Here is a 23,195-nt window from a genome sequence, read left to right on the forward strand (position 1 = left end):
ACATTGTCATGCACGACATGCGAAACAAAGTCTGACATTTCTCTAGCCTTTTCAGATTCACAGTATTGCTTCCTTACTGAAGCAAACTATGGGACAAAAGCCTGGAACGGATTCCTTGCGGACGCTTTCCCCCATTTTCGATCGCAGCCGCCACCCCAGTGTGTCCAGTTTCGAAAGAAATGAGCTTAGTTTCGCGCCAAAAAAAATCTCCGACCGCACTATGATCACCCTCTACCTTTCCTACATCGGACGCGATAGTAAGTTTCAAGCGATGCTTGGCATGGCGGGAACGCGAAAGTGTCGAATGCTCACTCTAGTTGCGGCTCCAGTGTTCATGCTGGTTCCCGCTGTGCTAGCTTTGATACAAGGGGGGTGCCTGAGCGGAGTAGAAATACGATTTGCTGCAGCCAGGGTCTTCTTCTTGTAAAAGATCACTAGATGCTCAGTGCAAGCGGCTCGTATTTCTACTCCGTTCAGGCACCCCCCTTGTAGCATTCGCGAAGCCCGGGATACCGGTATGGGCCCACCAAGATGGGCCGCGTGAGTATAAGAGGGAGCGGCAACCACACCCACCGTTTTCTGCACTCCTCATCGAGCCATCAACAGTCTCTTCAACTTCAAAGTTTCCTTCACTTCTTTCTCTATAGTTGCTTGACGCACACTTTCGCTACTCACACCTCCAACACTCCTTGAATCTTCCAACACTCCTTGAATCTTCCAACATTCCTTGAATCTTGCGATTCTCATCACCGACTCCCAAACAACCCAACAACCATCAACATGAAGGCTTCCGTCGCTGCTTCTATCTTGGCTCTTGCCACCTCCGCCTCCGCCAGCCCCTCCTACAAGGCGCCCAACAACTTCTTCAGCCTTAACAAGCGCGCCGCTCTTCCCATCCCTGCCTCCAAGGGCACTGTAACATTCACCGCGCCCAAGCAAATCAATGGCAGCTTCGACGGTGGCCTCAAGACCTACGGCCGCGGTGTTAGCTGCACTGGTCAGGCTGAGGGCGGCGACTCTGATGCCGTATTCTCGCTTGCCGACGGTGCCACTCTCAGCAACGTCATCATTGGCGAGGACCAGATCGAGGGTATTCATTGCCAGGGCTCTTGCACACTCAAGAATGTGTGGTGGGCCGCAGTCTGCGAGGGTAAGCATGGTCACAGTCTAACCCCATCTCTGCACATGCTGACAATCAATCAGATGCTCTCACCCTGAAGAAGGACGGTGACGCGACCATCACCGGTGGAGGTGCTACTGGCGCTGAGGATAAGGTCATCCAGCACAACGGTGCCGGTACAGTTACCATTGATGGCTTCCAGGTCGCCGACTTCGGCAAGCTCTACCGCTCCTGCGGAAACTGCAAGCAGAGCGCCGAGCGTCACGTTGTCGTCAAGAACGTCAAAGCCTCCAACGGTAAGCTTCTTGTCGGCATCAACCCCAACTTCGGCGACACTGCCACCATCGACGGCACCACATGCGCTAGCTCCGTCAAGGAGATCTGCGAGGAGTTCCAGGGAACCACCCAAGGCAACGAGCCCAAGTCCGTCTCCACCGGCGCTACCGACACCTGCAAGTTCAGTCCCATTGCTTCTTGCTAAGCGGATCGCTTCGAACACGGTGGGAACGAGCCTTTGGCTCATGGCCAACAAAACTCGGTGATTGGACTTTATAGCGCTGGGCGTCATTCTTTTCTTGTAGAGACTCTGTGTCAGCGATGCATGGATATTGAAAATCAACGAAAATTTACTTTCGTACATCTTTGCATTCGCATTTTTTTTTGATATGTATTGGTCAAAATCCGTCTTACGAACTTCAACTTCCTCCTTCAGTCATCACAATTTTCATGTCTTACTCTCAAATCGTCATTAGTTCCCATCTTGAACGCCAAAGTAGCCACGAGATGAGAGAATCCAAATCAACCTCAATCGTCAGAAACCGTTTCTGAATCACCTCAAATCCAACGTCACCGGACCTTTACTCCTTGATCCATCCGGGGTTTACTAGAGTCCTGTATCAAAGTCACACTCCTCCAATCGAAGTCCGCCCAACAATCTACCCATGTGCGTCTTTTCTACGCCCTCTCCCTCTTTCCGGATCTTCATAAGCAGAGCACGTAGAAACTGCACCGGTGAGGTATCCAGCCCACACGTTCCGCTGGGTGGATCGATGAAACCATCGGCGAAAACATGCTGATCGAGACCAGGTATACCTCTCAGAAGACCCAAGAAGTCGCACACAGCTTCGTACTCCGCAAAAGAGCGGAGATACAAGCTCCCCGAGAACAGGTTCAGCTGCACTGTGAGCGACAAAGGAACGCTACTCTCGTCAAAGCCTTGACCAACGTTGAAGAGCTTGAGCTTGTCGAGCGGAGCAAAGCTCATGTTGAATCGTGGCGCAAATAGGTGCAGCGTTACCTTTTTGCGTTTCGTAATTGTCGACTGCAACTGGTTCGCTTCGTGCGGGCTCAGTATGATCAGATGCTTGATGACGTTGAGGTGTGCCTGGTCAGGAACAGACAAAACCCACTGGACGGGTCTTTGGTAAGAATCGGAGACGAAGTCTGCCTTTTTCGAGCCAGCAGGGATCTTGACGGTCCGCATGAAGTCTTTTGAGACCAGCAACTGCTTCGGAAATCGAGTGAGGTCGCAATGCTTAGCAGCACTAGTCGATCCAAGAGCCTCGAATGCGGGCTCATATGCCGTTGAGGGATTGCGAAGCTCTCCAGTGTGCGCCAAATCTGTCAAGTCTGGATGTAATTGGTGCTTCTCAGCAGTCATCCTAGGCGGGCGTTCAATTTGTCTCTCTTCTTCAATCTCGGGGCTCAGCTCTCGCTACAAAGGATTAGCTCTGACAGGTAAATTGAAAGTCTATACGACATACCTCCTGTTCCTCCTGCAATGTGGCCGAGTTGATCCCTAGTGCCCCAAACTCCAAGCAACGCGATATCAGCTGCATGATACATGGATTGGTCAGATCCCAACCCGCAAATTGGTTGGTAATGCCAGTGACAGCCTTATACCGATCCTCAATGCTCTGTGCTTCATCTTCCAAGAAAGATTGGGCTTGTGCTAAGGTGGTTTTCGCGCCATCGAGAAGGTACTTGTGTCTCTCGTAGCGGTGACCTTGGACAGCCCAGAGCGGCATGCTTCTTGACAAATCGAGCCAAGTCTCGCCAATGCTCCAACACAATACATCAGTGACTGTGATGAGGGCGCCTTGTTGTCTCTGCGTTAGCTCACAGATTCTGGTAGAGATCTCCTCCGGGGCTACGAATACAACTGATTGCCCTTTACCAAGTTTTCGAAGGCGCATACAGGCTAGGGCGTTGTTAGCACATCATGGTTGCTGTCAATCGACTTGGTTGACTCACCCTGTACCAAACGGTCTTTCGTCAAGTTTGCGCCCAAAGTCACGGCAGCTCTGTAGTCTCGTGGGAGCTTCAAATCCGTTCCACGGGTATGTGCTTCATCCAGGTAAACAAGACATCGATCAAGCTGCTTTGCAAATGGTGATGTCTGGAAAGATTCAATGCATCCATGAATGTCTAGTACAGACAGCTCCTCATCCTTGAAGAAGACCACTGCTTCCGTTTGATTATTCTTGCGTTTAGAAAGCCAACAACGAGCGACTTCGGTATTGTTCATCTCGAGGATCAGTGCACCAACATCGAGTACTACACGAACTTCGGGCTGCATGCTGTTGATTACAGCAAGGAGATGCTCGGCATCAGTCCCGATCGTTCTAGCTGATAATCGTTCCACGGATGTCTCGTGCTGCAGAAGATAGCTGAGGACCAAAGCATTGGTATGACTCTGACTCGGCAGATCAAGATGCTTAACAGCGAGAGGCAATACGTGCAGAGTGTCGTTCGTGCCACTGAAGCCGGTTGTGGGATGCTTCTTCACAGCACCGAGATCCCAGCCTGATGCAGACAGCTTCGAAGGGAACTCCTTCATCGCTCTTGGAAAGATGAGGTATGTCAGATAGTAGTTGATAGCCGCTCGAGAGTAACGCAGATACGGGAAGATCTGCTGAACGCACATGATACGATCCTTGATGCTGACCCCAGAAAGCTGTCGAAAGCCAGCCGGAAGACCGGGAGCTGCAGTACAAACCCAATCATCATAATGAATGTTTGATTGGTCAGAATTGAGGAGGTGAATGAAGGTATCAAACAATTCGTCATCATCGAGGCCACCATAGTAGAAGCTTAACAGTGTCAGGAGAATGACAACGTCTGGGTGCGAGAATTCGGAGCGTGGCGATGGCGAGTCCTTGGCCTTATAGGGCACTGCAAGCTTCGTGCCTGGAGTTCGAGAGGCATCGAGACCGTAGTTCACGCGCCAGCGCTTTTGAGCCAAAGAAAATCGTAACACACCACCGGCTATAAGACCGCGCACAAGAAGGAGCGGCTCCTTAGTTGCTGGCGTCCAGAATCTGCTTTCCTCTACGGCACGGACATCTTTGGCGGACAGCTCCGTTGTCGATATGTAGCGAAGGACGGCCTCTTGGATTTCTGGAGGCTGACTGCGGATCGGCAATCCAGTCAGACCATACTTGACGATGTGTTTCATGAGTAAAGCGAGCAGGGCTTCAGCTCCATCATCGCGTAGGATTCTCACTCGAGGATATCTGCAGTCATTGCTATGCTCGACTTCGATCGAAAATGGTAAGATATCCTTGACTTGCGTCGCAAGTCTTGGAATAAAGCTCAAGACCTCTTGAATGAGCAGCCAACGGTCTGGGGCGAATCCAACGGATCGCTGAGATCCCATAGTGTAGACCAGCTCAAACTTAACACTAAAGTTTTCGTCGCTCTCATCGACGATATCGCGCGACTTATCATCGAACCAACGTGCGGTATCGAGAAGTACTCTTGCAGTGGCAGGCTTGTCGGTCAAAAGGCATTCAATGCCCATAAGTTTGAAAGAGAGAATGTGTTCTGGTTGGACCAAGAGGACTCCTCGGTGAGCCATACACTCTTGGCAAATCTCGAGAATAACTCGTGCATCACCTTCGTTCAGTCGGAGATCTCTAGAGAAAGGCATGTGGTAGATGCGGCGGTTTAGCAGGCCTCCCAGCTTGGCAACAAGCATCTCGAGCATTTGTTTACTCTGAGGTTTTGCTACTATCACTCTCACCAGCCTGTTTCAATAGTTAGCTACTGCTTTAGAATGCGCATGAAGGCCGAAATGGTCAAACATACTTCTTCCTATCTGTAAGAGCGGCAGCGACGATTGGGATGATTGTAGACGACTTTCCCTCGCCCATGTTCAACTGCATCACGGTATTCTCAGCATTTGGTGGCTGCATCATCTTTTCAGCAATCGTTGCTTGCACCTCGCGAACCATGATGCCACTCTCAGCTTCAAGGAGCAGTGTTTCTGGGAAGACTTCAGGGTTCCAATTGAGGTGGCCGACGTGGCGCAGTTCTTCGTTCAACTCAACAGGCTTATCACAGAGAGCGACTAGTCTCTGCGCTCGATGTAAGTTTGTGATAGCCAGGCCATATTCGATCATGACAGCCTGCCAGGGTCTTGAGAGGAGATCATAACGGTCATGATTTAGTTGACTGAGCCAGAAAGTTGGCGATGTACGCGGAACTTGGCCTGTCATGAAAGCAATTGAGGTACTATAAGTACTGCCAATCTCGAGAGGTTCAGTGAGCTTGAGGTTGAACTTCTTCAAGTATTTCTCGCAAGATGAAAGGTATTCTTGCAGCAAACCTCGAGTCTGGTCATTCACAAGACGCTCCCCCATGTGCTGTGCGTCTCCTTGTTTGTGGAGCGAGCAACAGCTGGCGCGTAAGCTGTCGACGTATTTTTTCTCGCAAGCAGAACTTGCACGTGACTCTAAAGTTCGACAGAACAGCTCGAGCCGAGTTTGAACCTCAGAGTCAGACGGGAGAAGCTTTTGGGGGACCACAGGCAGTTGTGGCTCATGTGGCGCGCGCAGTATGTTAATGTCCTTTGCTTCAGGCCAAGTGCTGGATTCGTTTGGTGGAGTCAACGCGAAGACTGTTTCTGGGGCGCAGTATCGTTCACTATCTCCTAAACTGCTCTTCTGTACTGGCTGAAATGCACCGAATCGAGGCATGCTAACGCTCCTAGCTGGTAAATGTTCGATGATACGCGCGATTGAGTCCATGTACGCCTCAAAACTCTGGTTATCAAACCAGTGTTGGAATAATACTCTCACCGTACCCATCGCAGATGTCGTATCCAAATACTTGTCAAGGTGCGTGGAAGATGGTGTTTCCGGATTTTCGCGCGGCCATTGAGTCTGCAGTCCAGAAACGAAAGAGTGCACAGCTGTTTGTTTGCGACCGCAGAAAATGTTCCTAATTCGTCTCAGGTGTTGGTTGTTTGTTTCAGATCCCTCTTTCGGCAACATGGCTTCCGACGAGCTCTCATAAGATCGGGCGTTGCTCTCAACTACGGCTTTCACCTCGTAGACATTGAAAGTGCTTCCTCGCGATAATTGATACTGTGGCTTTATCGGAGTCAGTATGGAGGCTAGTGCTGGTACCCGATAGAATGCAATAAGGGCGCGAATGACATCCATGTCCGCTTTGGAAGCGTAAGCCATGGTTGACAGCCATATCATAACATCAAATTGGTTGTGGATCGTTGGAGTTATGGCCAAAGAACGATGGAGTGTGCACCAAAGATCTTGCATCAGTGACGAAGGGGACTCCAACCACTTCGAGTCGTACCGTAGGACAAGGAGGCTACTATCAGTCCTGGGGCCTGTAATTTTTGCTTGATAGAAGTGGGTTTGAAGCACTTTGAACTCTAGAAGCGGTTGATCAAGCGAGGCTTGCTCTCGGACAGTCATCGAAGCAGCCAAGAACGCTCGACGCCCTCGTTCGGAACATGTTTGTCTGTCTCGCGCGTCGTAAGTAGTGTCGGTATCGGTTCTGAAGAGCTCGGCTCCAAACCCAGCAACCTGGAACGTGGACAGGCGGGCTGCAGCGCGCTGATGAAGTTCATGGTTCATCGAAGTCATCCAGGCAGTATCGTTCTGGTTAAGTTCTGCAAAAACGTCGGTTGAACGAAACAACATCATCTTTTTCTCATGAGTGAAGATTTCTTTGACAAGAACATGGAAATCGCCATGCTGAGAAAGAGGTGACAGATTGGTGTTCCATTTGATCTTCTGCATGACACGTTCGTTTGCTGGGTAAAACGACCTGCTCGGCGAAAGCACAGCTATCATGTTCAGCAGCTTGATGTTTTCTAGTGTGAGGCCGCTGAAGGAGCGGACAGCCGAAGACCTTAAGATTGTTAGTGCCGCTTCGGTTCCGGTTTTGCATGTGAGTAGATCGGGTAGGGAATGCGATGTGAGCGCGTGCAGATAGCAAAGCATGAGCTTGCTTTGCAGGGATCCATTATCCACGACGCGTCCAAGTATCGTATCTAATTGGTAGACATGAAGCGATGTCTCGGAGTCTCTCCGGATGTTCACTAACGTCTGATGGTTGGAGACTTTGCTGAATTGAACGACGCCGTCAGGAATCAACACCAGTCTATCGTTCGCAGCTTGTGGATGTCGCAGTACTAACTTGCTTGTCAGACCGACCAGTGTTCCCAAGCTTTGATCGTCATCCAAGATCATCCCTCGGTACTGGCGCGATTGAATTCGATCATCGCCACTGGCTACGTCGAAAACGAGTTTGAGCCGTGGTAATTCGACCACGGTTAATCTCAATTGCTTGTCATACAGTATGTGAGTATGAGATTCATCTTCAACCGATTTGAACAGTGATGAGATTATTTTTGCGGTGTCGCTCCTCATGTTTACAAGCAATTGCGAGCCCTTAAGGAGGCGCCAGGATTGTCCGTATCGTCGGAGGTGCCACTGATCAATACTGGAAGACTGCCATGGACTCTTCCGCGGACGAAAGACGATCTCCTGACTTTGATAATCGTACCAGTGTGTGAAATGAGAAACAAAAGCATGAGGCATTTGCTTTGTGAACACGTGTTCTGGTATCAGGTCCAGTCTGCCAAATGTAAGCGCATGACTTCGATAGGGTCAATTGCAGAAGATTAATTGGAAATTACAAGATTAGAGAACCAATCACTTACTTGTTGTCATTGAGGAATGCTACTACAAGCATATCGGCTCCAGTCATGCCAAAATGTAGCTTATGCTCGTGGTAAGCTGCTTTGGCAGAGAATCGCATACCAGGCTCGTCGGTAGGAGCGACTTCCAATGCAGAAGCTGAGAACAAAGATTTGTACATCGGGTGGTTCAAGTACTCCGACGGAAGACGAGACAATGGCAGACCATTCACCAGAAGCTCTGCTGTAAGCAAATTGATATGAACAAGAAGCTTTCCTGAGGCGATACAAAGCCACTGATGATAGGGACTGTCAAGCATACTCAAACTTGCATGTTTTCCCGGGTGAAAGGCTGACCAACAAGCCAGTATAGCGTGGTTGAGACCGGTGCAGTCTTGAAGGATACTGTCGCGCAGCTTCGGAAGGATACGATACATGAGCGAATGCCATGCCTGGAGCGCACAGTTCTGGAGATGTCCTGAACTCGAAACGAGAGTCTTGTTCTCTTGTACTGCAATGGAACATTGTAAGAGCATGGAAATTGCACCTTCTTGATGCAAAGCAACTTCAACGAAGTCATGCTCCACATCAAATGTACTTACTCCGAGTAACGCAATTTCTGTTGCTCTGGAGAACAGTTCTGTTCGCTGTTCGTCATGGGCTGATGAAGCTGCCCGTGTTCTGAGGCGGTGAAACCACGTGACGGAGACACGACGAGCTTCATGGAGAAAGTGTAGACTGCGTTGGCGGATGTCTGCCGATGATGCCAGGCTGAGTATGCGACAAGCAAGCTGAACGAACGTTGATACAGCCCTCCAGGACTCCCAGTTTTCCTCCACCCGTTGCAAAGCAGTCTCAAGCTGTGCCAACATTGTAGAGCCAAAAATTGGGTCTGTCAAGATGTGGTGGCTTGCACGCTCAACACGAGCACTAGGAGGGCCGACTTGAGTCACAATTTGCGATACTAGACACTGTGTCTCAACCTTCGTGAAATCTAGGGTTGGAGTTGCAAGTTGTGTGAGTATGTTTGAGTAGAAGATATTGCGACCTAGCGGGAGCGTCCCGAACGCTTTGTACTCTTCAATGGAAAAGTGAGGCGGGCAATCTGACTGACAAGCCATCACCTCGTTTGGTGCAACGCCGTCAGGCGCAGAGGCTGGCTTGCTGAGATACCGCTCAAGAGCCTTCGAGCGTCCAGGCATTTGATACATGCACCTCTTGTGGATGTACCCGGTCGGACTCTGAGGTGAGGTCCACATATTGCAATTGACATCATAATATGCATATTGCAATGCGTTTCGCAGGCAAACATCCTTGTCTTCGAGATGACACACAGCGCCCTTCTTCTTACGATGAGTTGCTGAGTGAGGTTTGACGGAGGATAGAGGAACAATCCGTCGTGAATGGTATTGGGTGTCGAGCAAGTAAGACAAATCGCAATGCTTGTTGAGTGTGTACGAGCTCTGAGGCGTCACTGAAGGACTCTGCTTGAACCCGAGCACATCACTAATGATGTATGTCGAGACATCTCGCCAGACACTGAATGAAACCGGAATGGCCAGTTCGAAGACGGTTGCCTTCGCAGCTGATTGATCAGGGGAGAGTGGCCACTCATGGATCTCGATGTCAAGAGCATCGGCCTGCTTCTTCAGTGAGCACCGGAAGCATCCCTTCTTGTGCACAGAATCGGTATAGCCATGGTAGGAATTGGTGACTATGGTGTGGAATTCACATTTTCTAGCGTCGTATCGATCCATAAGGTCTTTGTGTTTTGCTTTGAGTCGAACAAGCTCTTCACGTTTCTGCGCACGTTTCTTGCATGCATCTTGCTCGATTTGCGACAAGAGAGCATGAAGGCGAGTAGTCTGGTCGAAGTATTTTACGGCAAACGATTGACTGTTGCCGAAATCCCGGTAAAGTGACACTTTGTTGGTAGCAGCTTGCTCTCGCGATTGCACGTACAGCTCCACAATCTGTAAACGCCTCATCTGGCTTCGGAGAGGGAGTAACAGACATTGAAACTCGACCAATCGAATTTCGGGGTCGTAGGTTGACAGTAGAGGAACGTCCCTACATGCTGATTTGTCGCAGGCAATCCACAGCTCGAGAATAGTCAAGTACATGATGGAAATATTCACTGGTACTCTTGCGTATGCAGCACTGGCGAGACTATGATAGCTCTTGATCAAGGTGTGAAGTTTGCTGCAAGTACCCTGATCATTGCGTTGTGTCTCAATCCACTGTTGAAGGTGGTGCTCGACCCAGCTTTCCAACGAGGCGAGATGAAAAAGCCCATACTCTCCAGCAGCGGTGGAAATCTCTGGTAGCTTGCACTGCGTAGATATCGGGTATGGATGTCTGGGCTTGAAGTCGGCATGAGTTGTGGTTGCCTGTCTGGTGTGAACGCTGTCAAGGAAGGCGTCTAGCTTGGGCAGATACAGATCAAGGGAAGTCTCAGGTCGCAGAGACTTGAGGTCTTTGATCCTGATGTTCGCGTCGGTACTGTTCATCTGAGCTTTCCATTTTTCGTTCGCAAAGGAGAAAGCATTGACCACAAGAGTACGAATATCATGGATCCAAGAAGACTTCAGGCATTGCAGTTGTGACAGGCCTTCAAGCTTGCGCACTCGTCGGACAATCTTAGCATTGAGTATATGCGTGCGGTCGCTGCCAGATGTTGACCAATGATTCTTGGAATACCCGAGAGTACGTGCAAGCATGTGTATGACGAAGGCCTTGTACAGGCCATCTCCAATGGGGTAGTCGAGACCTTGGCGGGTGAAGAGCAGCTGCAGGGTAACGCGAATCATAAGCCACATGGGCGAGCGTCTCCATGGTTTGTAGGCGGTGTTCCACAATGTCTCCTCGCGAGTGTTCTTCGTAATTCGAACAACATCCTTAGGTCTTCCCAGGGCGGCGATGACGTTAAGGAGATGATCTGTTATCATCCCAGGATGGGTTGTGTCGCGCTCTTCATCGTGATCTTGACCTGCTTTCCGAGCCTGAGGCTGGAATCCAGGGGCGACCTGGGTACTCATCTTGGAGATGGTGTTCGCTAGCATGTCTGTCAGCCCTTGTTCTTGCAGCTTGGAAACCGAAATCTCCGCCGCAAAGCCAGGAAAGCTGCGAATGAGCCGACCATTGAGCATGGCGTTCTTGTTATCAGGGGACAGTTCAAAGAACTCAAAGGTGACTTGGCTGTCCTCACGGCTGATAAGGACGCCTGCGTTTTGCGCCTTGACCTGGAGTGGTATGGTGCCCGTGCAGTTGCCCTCAGCGGTCTGGTCCAACAGCCTTCGTAGCTGAACCTCACTGACGTTGCCGGAAGTGTCTTGGCAATACTTCAGGTTCTCAACTGTTGCGATGGCGTGTGTGACGATCGCTTCATGCTGGCTCGCAACTGAACACCTTAGGTCGCGGAGGGCCTCCAGCGTCGTACTTAGGAGACAGCGTTCGTACCCAGCCTCGTAGTCGTCTTCTTGGGGCAACTTTGGTGGCAGCGCGATGTGATGGACCAGATACGACGTCGCCGCGGCTGATGGAAATTGCCCACTTGAGGGAGCCATCGGGCTGGTCGGGCTGGTCGGGCTGGTCGAACTGGAGTCTGCGAATGGAATGTCAGCTTAATGGTCTCTTAGCCGCAGTGGAGCTACAAAACAGGTAGGACCCACGAGGATGATTTCAAACCGAAGATGTAGACCTCTGCTGGTCTTCTACAAAACTTTCAAGATGTAACGGATACAAAATCAATGAGGCGGCGTAGAGGCGGTTCGATGAGCGTATTGCGAGGCGGACGCGAACACTTTATGAAGGTGAAAAGAAGCCCTGTGCGGGTGAACTGAAATTCTCGTGTGTTGCTGCGCCCAATAAGTACTACAAGCAAACGAGGTTCCCCTTCACCGTGAAGCGCCCACTTACCGCAGAGCAAACTTGAGTAAAGACGTCGCGAAAACATCGCCGCAGGATTCTCCCAGGCAGCAATATATTTGCTGTGATCAAGCGCTATGTTTGGATATCAGACTGCGCCAATCCGCTAACAGGTCAGATAGCAACCTTCAAAGGTGTTGATGGGTTTGTACCTTACAGCCCTGCGGCACGGACAGGCACAGCCAGCATGCATGGCAAACCGCCTATGAGGCAGCCCGCACAATGGAGTACAAGCCCGTATGTGCACTCCGTCACGTGCTCTCTAGAGGGTTGGTTTCCTGCTGTTGAGTACTGAGCAAACATGTCTTCAGTTCCAATCGGTGCGTCCGTTCGAAACGTCACTAGGGAACTCTGCCATTGTGATCCGAGCTTCTTCCCTCTTCTTCAACAAACAGCGCGAATTTAGTCGTTAAATATTGACTTTATTCTGCGGCTCTTCCCCCATTGTTTGTGGAGAATTGTTTGAAAGGAACAATTCCAACAGTTGCTTCCTCAGCTCTTCTCTCTATCTGATACCACGTCGTATGTGCATCCTCACAGCACTCGTAATGTGATGAATCACTTATCTGAATGATATTCTCTATCGCTTTGATTGTATGCACTCTTTAACCTTGGGCCTGTGATTCGGAAGCTAGGTACGTGGACTTTGAACACTCGTCTACCTCGTCAAGGTACCCTATCAAACTTGCCATGCACTCCACAACTCGACTCCGACTCCAAGCACTTCGTTGTTGTTGAAACGCGACGTTTGACAAGCCTGTGGTGGCACCTGCCGCATGCCTAGCGCCGACAGGGTGCACCGCACCATGCCAGATGACGACACTGAACCGGCAACCGCGCGCCACTCGCACTTTGCTCACACGGCTCCAGAGGCTCGGCTGGTCACTTTTGAGAAGAGGTGTCGCGCGCCGGTGTACGGGATGCTGGTGCTGCTTTCGCATGACCAAGGGACCGCACAGCTGGTTGTGTCGGATCGAGGCGGCGTCGCTGTTGGTTAGGGTCGTGACTTGGTCGGAGGCGAGAACGTGAAGATTAGGATTCATTATTAAATGCTATCGTTACTGTACTGCTGCTCATCGTCATCAGATGTCGACATAGTGATTGTGATGCAGCGAGTGCCCCCAGCCCAATGCTTCGTGGGTGATGCTGCCAAAGCAACTCCTGAACGCCTGTAAGATCGGATTCGTTTTCGAATGTGGTGAGTGAGCCTCCAAGCACGCCGTCACTCTCTATCAACCGTCTCCCGTTCTCCGGTTTACCGAGTCTCAGCCGGGTCGTCGACAGATTGTCGTGGCATTGACTTCAGCTCTTCCCCTTTGCCACTCTCGGCGCGCTTTCGTCCGGTTAATGAGAAGTGGTGCCCTGCAGACGGCCTTTCTTCCTGCTTGCTGTCTGCATTGCTGTTGTTGTCGCCAAACCGCGAGAAGAGGCCGCGCTTCTTCGCTGGTGCGGACTTGGGCTCATCGTTCAATCCTACGTCCTCGAACCCCTCCTCTGGTACCCGGTCTGTGCTTTCGCTCGGGCGCGCTTGCTGCATGGACGAGCGAGGCGTTGCTCGTGAGCGACGTACGTCGAGCGAACGCCTGGTGTCTACGGACCTTCTGGCATCGAGCGACTGTCGCGGGTATGTTTCGGCGGTTATGTCTGTGATGGGCGAGCGGGCGGAGATGTCCTGGGGCTGTAAGTGGGGTACTCTAGGTCGCACACTTGATGCATTGCCAACGTACGAAGGATCGTCTGTACGAGTCAAAGCTCTCGCGGGAGATGTTGAATGGCTCCGTCTCGGCCAACAAGCTTCGGTGGTTGGAGGACGTGGTGGATGTGTTGGACTTTGAATGCCAGAAGGTGGGCTTCTCCTGTTGCGGGGACGGCTGGCGAACGTGTCAATATGGGAAGATGACGGAGGCGATGCCTGTAGTCGCAATGCCATGGCGATGGCGATGGCGATGCTTCAGGTGTCAAGAGGGCATCTTACGGGCAGGTACACTCCGCTGTCGTTGATTTCTAATGCTGCCGTAAGCGCCCGTTCCTACAAAAACGCAAGATGCGACCGCCTTTGCGGAAGCACGTGGGAGGCCTCACCACTCAGTTTGTATTCGGCCGAGTCTCTGGTCTGCAGCGGCTGCGCGCCTGAGACTGCTGTGCTCGTGAAGCTGTTGTCGGTCGCTGTGCGTTGCGCCTCGTCGCTGGCTTCAGCGCCCGGCGCACGACGGAATGGGTTGCGGATAGGCATTGTGGTCAGGCAGCAGGGGTGGAACAAGGGGATACGAGCGGAGTGCGGGGTGAAAGCGTTTCTGTTTCTGTTTCTGTTTCAGTTTCAAAGGCGTGGTGTTGAGGTCATTAATAACAGAGTCGGTCGTGGTCGGGCTGATCGGGCGTGAAGATGTCATGGACTGATAGGGAAGGAAGCCACGCCGAACCAGCTTGCAGTAGGTACCTACAGCTACGGGACTCGGCAACCATGTCATCCGGGAGCCATGGGCGCGAAAGCCTTCCTCCGTCTCTGTCCACCACCAGGCGTGTTTGTCTGGCATCAACAAATTCCAGTCACCTCAGCGACGAGTCGGGGGTGAGCCATGCACGTTGTTCGCAGTAGCCGCCAGGGACGCCTGTTCACCATGCCCTCGAGACCCTGCATCTGCGCGATCTCGACATCTCGAGACCAGGCACCCAACGCCCAACCCGGCACCAGCGCGTCTCAGCAGCCAGCCTCGAGCCGCACGCTAAAAACAGATGTTGTCTTGACGTCGAGGCGTGACATGAATTATCGCGAGGCTCGGCGCCTCCTACTGTAGCTGCTTCATCGAATTCGTGCGCATCTGCATCGTGGATTGGGAACCTTGGCCCTACTTTACCGTGACTTGGTACGATGACCAGATCGCCTCTGCTTGTAACACGCCTCTCTTCTTCCGCCCGACTGCAAGGCGTCGGTCTGGGTTGGTTGCTCTGATCTTCATCGTGCCAGTTAAGATTGGGGCCTGTCAGCCAAATGTAAAACACCTGTTTGACCGTTGAGCATGGGCCCTGGCGCCCTTGCTTGTCAGCGGTAGCCAGAGCACCATACCCGAGGGGCGTACAGCCTGAGCTCGAACAGCAAGTTGCACGTCGCAACGTTTTTCTTTGGGGACGCGACCGACATGACCTCACGTGGTGTTTGGTGTTCTGATCATGCTGCGTTGGTTCCATGCACTGGCCACGCCAGATTACCGTACAGCAATCTGATGTGCGAGCCGTGAGAATCTCGGTGAAATCTAAAGCTGTTTCCCGAATACGATATGTGCTGTGAAGCCTTGCTAGCGCACGTGTTCGGGTTACCCGTGAGACCAGAAGTCGTTCAAGCTGGAAGATGCCCATGTCCCAATGCTGTGCCATGTCGTGCTGACGACCGTGGATGGACGTACACGAGGGTACTGCTCCATCCGGACAAGAGGGGAGCTGGCTGACAAGTCTTGGGTAGACACCTAGCCATCTTGTGCTTACCTACTCTGTGCATGTTGATGCTGGTCGATGATCGGCTGGTCGTGGCTGTGAACAACTGCAGGGTACAGTTCAGGATTGTGTCTGCAGCCGTGACTGCAGGCCGGGTGTCTAGCAAACATGGAGTGGCAACGTGGGTTTTCCATGTCTATACAGTACAGCGAGGTACTGCATACAGCCTACACCTACACCACACCTACACTACACTACACCACACTACACCTACACTACACCTACACTACACCTACACTACACTATACCCACACTACACTATACCCACACTACACTACACCCACACTACACCTACTCTGGTCCTGCCGTGTTCGTAGATTACGCCTACGCAAGCCGTGTGTCTCCTGGCGCGAACTGAGCCTCGGTTGACCATGTTCGCGTTGGCCCAAGGTCGTCTGTTTGGAACATGAAGATCCCAATCAAAGCTGAACGTGACAGCGTTGCTTCGGTTCACGTGTGCGTGCGGCTCCGCTTGCGGACACGAGCACCGATGATGTGTTGTCAATTATCGTCTGCTTCGCACGCGAGCCTTGGTGGTGATGGGCGGTCGTCCGAGGCGGTAGGTAGCTGAAGACCAACACCAGATGCATCTGATGAAGCCGTCAGAGGAGGCGGAGCTCGGTGTCTGCGGCCCGGCAGAACAGCCCTGGCGCGTGGCAAGCGAAGGAGTGCATGGAAGATTCTGCTACCTCGCAGAAGCTCGATGCGAACTGGGATTCAGCGTGCTGCAAGGCGCTCACTAGCCGGATCGAAAGTCTGACTCTGCTAGATGCGTGGTCCAATCGAAGCTCCATGTGGGGGGCTGCCGCTAGTATGGGAAGCGCAGGACCACAGTCCACGTCCGAATGGTGTATAGGGTGACCAGAGAAGCAAATGCGTGGGCAGTGCATTGCCTCTCACGGGTGAGTGCAGCTGGAGCGGTGTGTGCTGGGGTGGTAGCCGTTACACAAATGCTGTGCTGGGTGGCATCAATATCGGTTCCCATGCAGTGCTTCGTTTTCGCCAGGTCCGAGTGCTGGCAGCAAGGACTCGAATGTGGTCCGCTCCGGTGGTCAGCAGCAGCATGGACAGCAGGGCCGTCACGCTGGGCTTCCATCATGGTGGAGAAGGTTGCAAGTCTTGCGCACTCGGATCACGATGGCGGAGTGGGACACACGGGTGGGCAGGTCGTAGGTGACGGGTGAAGGGTCGTGTGCATGACTCTCTGGTGTATTAGGTAACAGCTGCCATGGAGCCTTTTGGCAGAGAGCAGCCAAGGGCCCAACGGGTGCCCTGTGGACGCGGAGTGTCTCGGGGCGTTGATTAGCGAGTGGGAGATTGCACGCCTGATTGTTGAGTGTGGTGATGTGCGGTAGTGAGCTTTTGACTAACGTGTTTCACCAGTAAGCGGCCAACACCAGTATCCGGCCAACCCCACCAAAACCAGCCTAACTTGGCGTGCAATTACTCCACAACCACGCAGTTGAATTAAGTAAGGTTTTAAAGCATAATAGATTAGATAGCTCTATATTAAGTCCTGTTGTAGCCTTACATATGGCATTTGCTACATGTTAGTAGTGCTCGCTAACGCTGTAGGGCAGCGTCAACCTAGGCCTCCTCCTTAACTACATTATTAGCCTATAAGACTAGTAATTAAGCTTCCTTAACCTATAGAACTCCCCTACGTGCTATATACTGTCTACGCTTTTAACACTTATATTACTAGCATTAGTTTAAAGCACGTAGCTTAGCATTCTCCTAAGTTAAGATTGTTACTAACTGTATTACAAGCTAACAACCCTTAACAAGCTAGGATATAGCTTAACTAGTTAGACTCTATAACTAACGCTTAAGGAGATCTTATATAAGGTAAGCTTGCTACTAAAGCTGGTTAACTGTACGTAGTGTCTCTGCTGTCTACAGCCCTGCTGGTCCTGCTGCTGTCCCTAGTAGTAATAGTGTTCTAATAACAGTAAGGCATGACAGGACACGCTCTAGATTAAATGGGATAAGCCCTGTTACTTGAAATCTAGCCTTAATATTGCTCTCTAATAGAGTAGTTAGTCTAATCCTCAGGTACATCTATAGGAAGTCAAGCTTATTAACATAGAAGATGCTTTAGTAGGCAAGCTTAGACACCTTATGTCTATATACTACCTTAAGAGAAGAGTAGCAGCTAACATCTAGTGGCTAGAGAAGGTGTAAGGTGTAAGGAGGCATATAGAGAGTAATAATTATATTGTTCTTATAGTACTAATTAAACTTAGGTATAGTATAGCTGCTGTAACTGTTAAGGATAAGTAGCTAACAAGCACCTAATAAGTAAGTCTGTGTGTGCCTGTTAAAGTGCTTCACCTAGTCAAGGCCTAGCTTATCTGTTGTCCAGCCGTTGTCACTAACAGCAACAGTCCAGTCAGGTGGGAGGTCTTAATACCAGCTGGCCTAGTAGAGCTTCCCTGCTAGTATAAGGAAGGGTGGGATAGACTAACCTAACGCGTTAACACACTTAATTATTATTACCTACTTGCAATTGCCTGGCTAAACAACTGTAGCGCGTCTAACTGTGTTAGAGCTAGTAATAACCTTAGACATTAAGGCAATACCTATTATAAACCTAGTCTTATTAAAGTTATAGATGTCCTTATTAGGTATCCTATATATAAGGCGTGTCTCCTCTACCAGCCTGAACCACGCGCTAATCCTGACAGGATCTTTACAGCGTGCCCTTTGTAAATAGAATTTCCTATTCTACTTTGTCTAGAGTTCTGGCTGGCGCTTAATAAAGCGTGCTACCCAGTTCTTGCCTAGCAAAGGAGGAGGAGGATTTTAGCTGCAGGCAGTAAGAAGAGTGTCTGCTATTTGTTGCACATTAATAATCTAGAGTAGAAATCTATAACAATTAAGGTCTAAGATCTACTAAGTAAGGGACTGCTCTTTAACAGGGCTAAGCTTAAGGTTAACAGACGTTGTTGCGTCTTTTAACTTAATACCCTAGAGGCGGCGGTGGAGCGTTGTACGAGGCACCTGGTAGAGCAAAGCAGCCCTATTTTTTAACTAAACGCGTCCTGATTTAACAGCAGAGGCAGCAAGAAGGCATCTACCCTCTGTAAGGGAGGCTTAAGTACGTTGTGGTTGAGCCATTACAGTTGGGATGAAAGAAGTTTGACGCGTTTTGGTGGGGTTGGCTGGATACTGGTGTTGGCCGCTTACTGGTGAAACACGTTATGAGAAGCATTGATTACATCATTCGACGTTGAGCGCACAAAGGCCTGTATAGTCTTGACAGTCTTGTGCATGTAGCATGAAGCATGGAGGGAGCATGGAGGGAGCATGGAGCATGTAGCTTGTAGCTTGTAGCTTGTAGCTTGTAGGCTACCTAGCCGCAGCCGTGCAAGAGGAGTGGAGACGAGAATTTGCGTAGGTTTGGCAACTCGCAATCGATAAGCAGGCACGGGCGCCATGGAGACGAAGCATTCCGTTCCATGACGGCTGCCGCTACGTAGTGACCGACACGCTCACGAAACAAGGTGCAGTCGAAAGGCGGGCAGGAAGCGTGAAAGGCTTGAGGGGAGGGAATCCCAGGGCGTGGAGCAAGGTGATTGGCGTCTCTGTGAGTCTGTGTGCAGCCCTGGCCAACGCTCGCCGTCCGCAAACAAGGCAGAGGCGTTCGCTACGGGCTGGGCCAGGGGCCAAGGCCGTGAATGATGAATGATGAACGATGAACGATGAACGACCAGTGTTCAGTCTCCATGTCGGCCGCCAGGAGACGAGAGGAGATGGGCTGCAAGCGACGACGACGGTGACGCTGAGAATGCGCTGTCACACGGCGTGCTTGTCGCGGCGTCGCGCTGCATCACTGGCCAGCTGGCCAGCCATGGCTCCACGCACCGCCTCAACGCGCACGGTGCCGATCGACAGTCGGTCGACGTCCCAAACACTCGCGCCATCATCATTATTGTCTATTTCGGGGCGCGGTTTGGCTGTACCGCCGTCACCCGTGCATGCACCGACCCCTGCCTCGCTGCCTGGCTGCCTCGCTGCATCCCTGCATCCCTGCCTCCCTGCCTCCCTGCATCCCTGTACCCCTGCATCCCTGTACCCCTGTGCTCCCCCCCCCGCCTACGCGCCAAACCCCTGTCTTGTCTCGCGGCGGTGGCGCAAAGCCAGCAGACGAGACGCAGGCATGGCATGGCACCAAGGAGCGCGCCATGGAAGCGCAAGGATGCAGAAGTCTTCCCTCCGTAGCAAAGTTTCCGTCGTTTCCTGCGCACAGGCCGCGGGTCTCAGTTGGGCGCGCATCTCCTGCTGGTCTTACTACTGCTGCTGCTGCTGCTGCTGTTGAGCTGCTGTGCTGCGTGCAATATAACTCCGCTGTCCCCGTGCTTTGCCTTTGCGCTTACTGTGCCCCGTTCTCTTGACCATCCCCTCCCAGACCTCTCCCAGACTCCAAGACCTCCCCAGCACGTCTTCTTGGAAAGCCACTATCCTCAGAGCCAGAGCCCGAGTCAGACGCAACCCACCGGCACAAACACACCCAGCCGTCGTGCTCGCGCTTTCTGCGTCCTGCTACCTGCCTCGTTGCACACCTGTAGGGTCCGCTAGTGACACCCGTTCCCTCGCTCGCCAACTCGACGTTCCACACTCGTTTCCACTACCGCGCTGCTCTTCCCAGGGTCCTCGACCTCAAAACCCCCGCCTTGTACCCCAGCCTGGCCTGAACAACCTCAGCCGCTCGCTCTCGAGACCACGCTTCCACGCTCGCTGCCATCCACACGACCGTCGATCCTCATCTATTTGGACCCTCTCCCGCCGACGCCCGTTGACAGTGCGCCCAGCCTCTTCTCCGTTGCTGACAAGGCTTCGCCATTGTTTTGCATCTTCCCTTGTTGGGTGCTTGGTGACTAGCCTTGTTCCTGCCGAGCGTCGACGTCTTATTGTGCCTTCCTGCCTCTCACGCCTTTCATCCACTATTCTTACCCTGACCACCTACCTCTCACATTCTTACCACCGCAACCATGGCTTTCGGTCAATCAGACGGCAACGAGTTCTTCATGTCCTGGGCACTGTGGCAGAAGATGACTTTCGTGAGTGACGCTACTATCAACCGACAACGGTCCCTCTTGCTAACGAGTGCTAGGTCTTGGCCTGTGGAATTGTATAAACCCACCCATCCCTTCTTACCACCAAGCTCTGCTGACAATCGCAGGTGGTTACCATCTTCCTTGGCTTCTGTAAGCTCTACTACGACCGCAGCAAGCTCCGCAAATACACAAAGGTCGACAAGGGCAAAACGGCCGCCACGCCCGAGATGCTAGAGTCGCAGCCCGTACAGCAGCTGCACGCAGAAGAGATGAAGGACGACATTCCATTCGGTGTCCGCGCCATCGAGAGCGGAATCGAAGTCGACGGTGTCTGGATCTCACGCTCCAACACACCGGTTGGTAGCAGCCGTGCATCCATCATCTCCGAGAACCGGCTGCCTCGCAGCTTCAACAACTCTGCGCTCGAGCTTCCTCACATGTCGTACGCCTCGAGCCGTGGCAGTTCTGCAGCACCCAGCTCCTTCGACCGTGCCGTTTCTGCCGAAAGGCTTCCTACCAACGACTCGCGCTCTGCGTCGCCACCCGACCACGTGTACAACAATCGTCCTGACCCTTCGTCCGCGCGCTACAGCCAGTCCAACCTTGCTCGCAACTCTACCACTATGCCGAACCTTGAACAGGCCCGCTCGGGACCTCCTTCTCGTGAGTCTTGCCGTGATGGAATGCTCAAACGCACGCTAATCGGCTCGCCAGCACACAACGCCCAATCCGGAGAGTCCAGCGGCTCCTCCAAGAAGTCCAGCCGCCGCACCAGCGACGAGTCCGACTACATGGCCATCTCGCAAGACGTCCGTGCATACGAGACAGCACACATTAGGCCCGCTTCCGGCGCAAGCCCAATCGACCCCCGCACTGACCTCGATCTTCTCCAGAGCCATCGTATGTCTCACGTCGCCGAGACCGGACAGCTTACTCCACGAGTCCGCAAACCAGGTAGCAGCGGCGAGTGGGCCAGCGTGGCGGACAACCAGGTTGCTACGCACAACGGCGTCAGCTACTTCATGCCCCAGAAGACACCCTCTCCTCCTCTGCCTCCCCTCGTTGACCCGAAAGAGGAAGCCGCCGGCTACGCGTCCAGTCACGCCCTAGATTCGCAACCTCAGTACCAGTACCAGTACCAGGATCAGACTAGCCACGGTGTCCCACTTCAGGAGTCGTATGCACCAAACGCGCCCTACTACCCTGACACATACCAAGTCCGCGGGCCCCAGCACCAGCCGTCCTATGATGAGGTTCCTTATGAAGTTCAGACAATGCAGAACAACCAGCGTCCTGAATCTCAGGTCCTACGCAGCGTCAACTCTGGCTTTCAAGTGCTGAAGCCAGGCACATTCGCTACACCATCGCCCGAAGAAGTGGAGATGACAGACAGGAGTGAGAGGAGACAATCCACAGGAAAGAAGCTACAAAAGAAGCGTCGCTCGTCTGGGGAGTCCAGGAAGTCTGCCTTCACTGAGCAGGTCTAAATTCCTTGCTTTGGCCCTCCTCCTAGCAGAGTCCCACGGCGCTGGGTCATCGCGTACACGTCGCGACCGCCATCTTGGGTCTTCCGTACAGCTTTGTACCACTTTCACGGACCGGACTCTGCGCTAAGCCTCCGAATGCGTTGGCATCTATCACTGCATCGGAGTTTCTGAGCGTCTTTACCATGAACCGACTGAATCTTGGGGGCTTTTCTTGCATCCTGACTAGCTGCATGTATGCTAACTAAGAACATTACTGTCACGAGCGCGCACTGGACTGCCGCGCAAAAGGGGCACAAGGCTGCACCCAATCACCATTTTCGGCGTTACAGAGCATATTGGTTTAATTGACGATATAATGATGAGTACATAGCCGTTCCATCATCGGCACACAGGAATGCACAATACATATCTACCTGCCACAGACCTTCCACCCACTGCACTTCCGTCCTTGATCAGTTGTCAAGTGTTGCACCACTAACCTCACTACCAAGGCAAAGCACAAGCCCGAAACAAGGATTTGGGTTCCTACGTTGCAGCTCGGGCAGCTTAACCCTCGGCTTTCTTAGCACCGAGCCACGCCATCTTACGCACTCTGTCGTTTGTGCGTCTCTATGCTCTCCGTGGAAAAGTTGCCAAGTAGCGAGGCAAAATTAAGGTTCTGGAGCCATTGGTGACAAGTCATGTTGCGTTCTGACCGGTGTCAGAGCGGTACCGTGGGCCGAGTCAGCGCTTGTGGAAATGCTGCTGCCAGGCCGTTCGACGGCGCCATCTCCCCACCCATCGGCTTGCCGTGCTCGGGAATGCGACCACTCAAAATCGATGAAAGCGTGCGCGTTCCTGGGGCCGCCTGCTTTTGCCGGCGGTGTTTGTGAGCGATGCTTGGTCCTAGAACAGGTCGATGCTAGGAGACGCCATGTCTAAAAAAGGTGAACTACTTGTACATGGTCGGTCGATCGTACGGAGAACTTCGCTCAACGAGCTGTGACGTCTGAAGAACAAACGGTTGCTTGGACTGAGGTCCTTCGCTGGCAGTCTGACGCGCAAGGTCTGACATCGAACAACGAGACTGGGTGTAGAGGCGGGCGAGCGGGAGGAAAACAGCGCGGCCACGACTACGGCGAAGCAAGGCACAGCACGGGTGGAAGCCACGGCAAGGCGCGCAT

General features: G+C 52.3%; 4 protein-coding genes across 4 annotated transcripts, besides 7 other annotated features; 2 read left to right on the forward strand and 2 right to left on the reverse strand.

The window, feature by feature from the left end:
• Positions 1-780: 780 nt before the first annotated feature.
• EKO05_0001342 (uncharacterized protein) lies at positions 781-1,601 on the forward strand (the record flags this gene model as incomplete). Its single annotated transcript, XM_038937628.1, has 2 exons — positions 781-1,150; positions 1,204-1,601. The coding sequence occupies 2 exons, from the start codon at positions 781-783 to the stop codon at positions 1,599-1,601; spliced, it is 768 nt and encodes a 255-aa protein (XP_038802100.1).
• A 402-nt stretch (positions 1,602-2,003) lies between these two features.
• EKO05_0001343 (uncharacterized protein) lies at positions 2,004-5,763 on the reverse strand (the record flags this gene model as incomplete). Its single annotated transcript, XM_038937135.2, has 4 exons — positions 2,004-2,834; positions 2,884-3,320; positions 3,374-5,148; positions 5,210-5,763. 4 exons carry the CDS (start codon positions 5,761-5,763, stop codon positions 2,004-2,006), a joined length of 3,597 nt encoding a protein of 1,198 aa, XP_038802101.2.
• Positions 5,764-13,251: 7,488 nt separating this feature from the next.
• On the reverse strand, positions 13,252-14,229 carry EKO05_0001344 (uncharacterized protein; the record flags this gene model as incomplete). The annotated part of the gene is made up of 4 exons (XM_059635651.1): positions 13,252-13,668; positions 13,724-13,867; positions 13,972-14,000; positions 14,079-14,229. 4 exons carry the CDS (start codon positions 14,227-14,229, stop codon positions 13,252-13,254), a joined length of 741 nt encoding a protein of 246 aa, XP_059491634.1.
• Positions 13,892-13,945: a tandem repeat.
• A 2,627-nt stretch (positions 14,230-16,856) lies between the features above and the next one.
• Positions 16,857-17,411: a mobile genetic element.
• Positions 17,412-18,688: a mobile genetic element.
• Positions 18,689-18,756: 68 nt separating this feature from the next.
• Positions 18,757-18,802: a tandem repeat.
• Positions 18,803-18,835: a tandem repeat.
• A 327-nt stretch (positions 18,836-19,162) lies between these two features.
• Positions 19,163-19,197: a tandem repeat.
• Positions 19,198-19,763: 566 nt separating this feature from the next.
• Positions 19,764-19,823: a tandem repeat.
• A 656-nt stretch (positions 19,824-20,479) lies between these two features.
• EKO05_0001345 (uncharacterized protein) lies at positions 20,480-22,032 on the forward strand (the record flags this gene model as incomplete). The annotated part of the gene is made up of 4 exons (XM_059635652.1): positions 20,480-20,548; positions 20,602-20,619; positions 20,671-21,208; positions 21,260-22,032. 4 exons carry the CDS (start codon positions 20,480-20,482, stop codon positions 22,030-22,032), a joined length of 1,398 nt encoding a protein of 465 aa, XP_059491635.1.
• Positions 22,033-23,195: the final 1,163 nt, after the last annotated feature.

This window comes from Ascochyta rabiei, chromosome 2 (assembly GCF_004011695.2).
Source record: "Ascochyta rabiei chromosome 2, complete sequence".
Lineage (NCBI taxonomy): Eukaryota > Fungi > Ascomycota > Dothideomycetes > Pleosporales > Didymellaceae > Ascochyta > Ascochyta rabiei.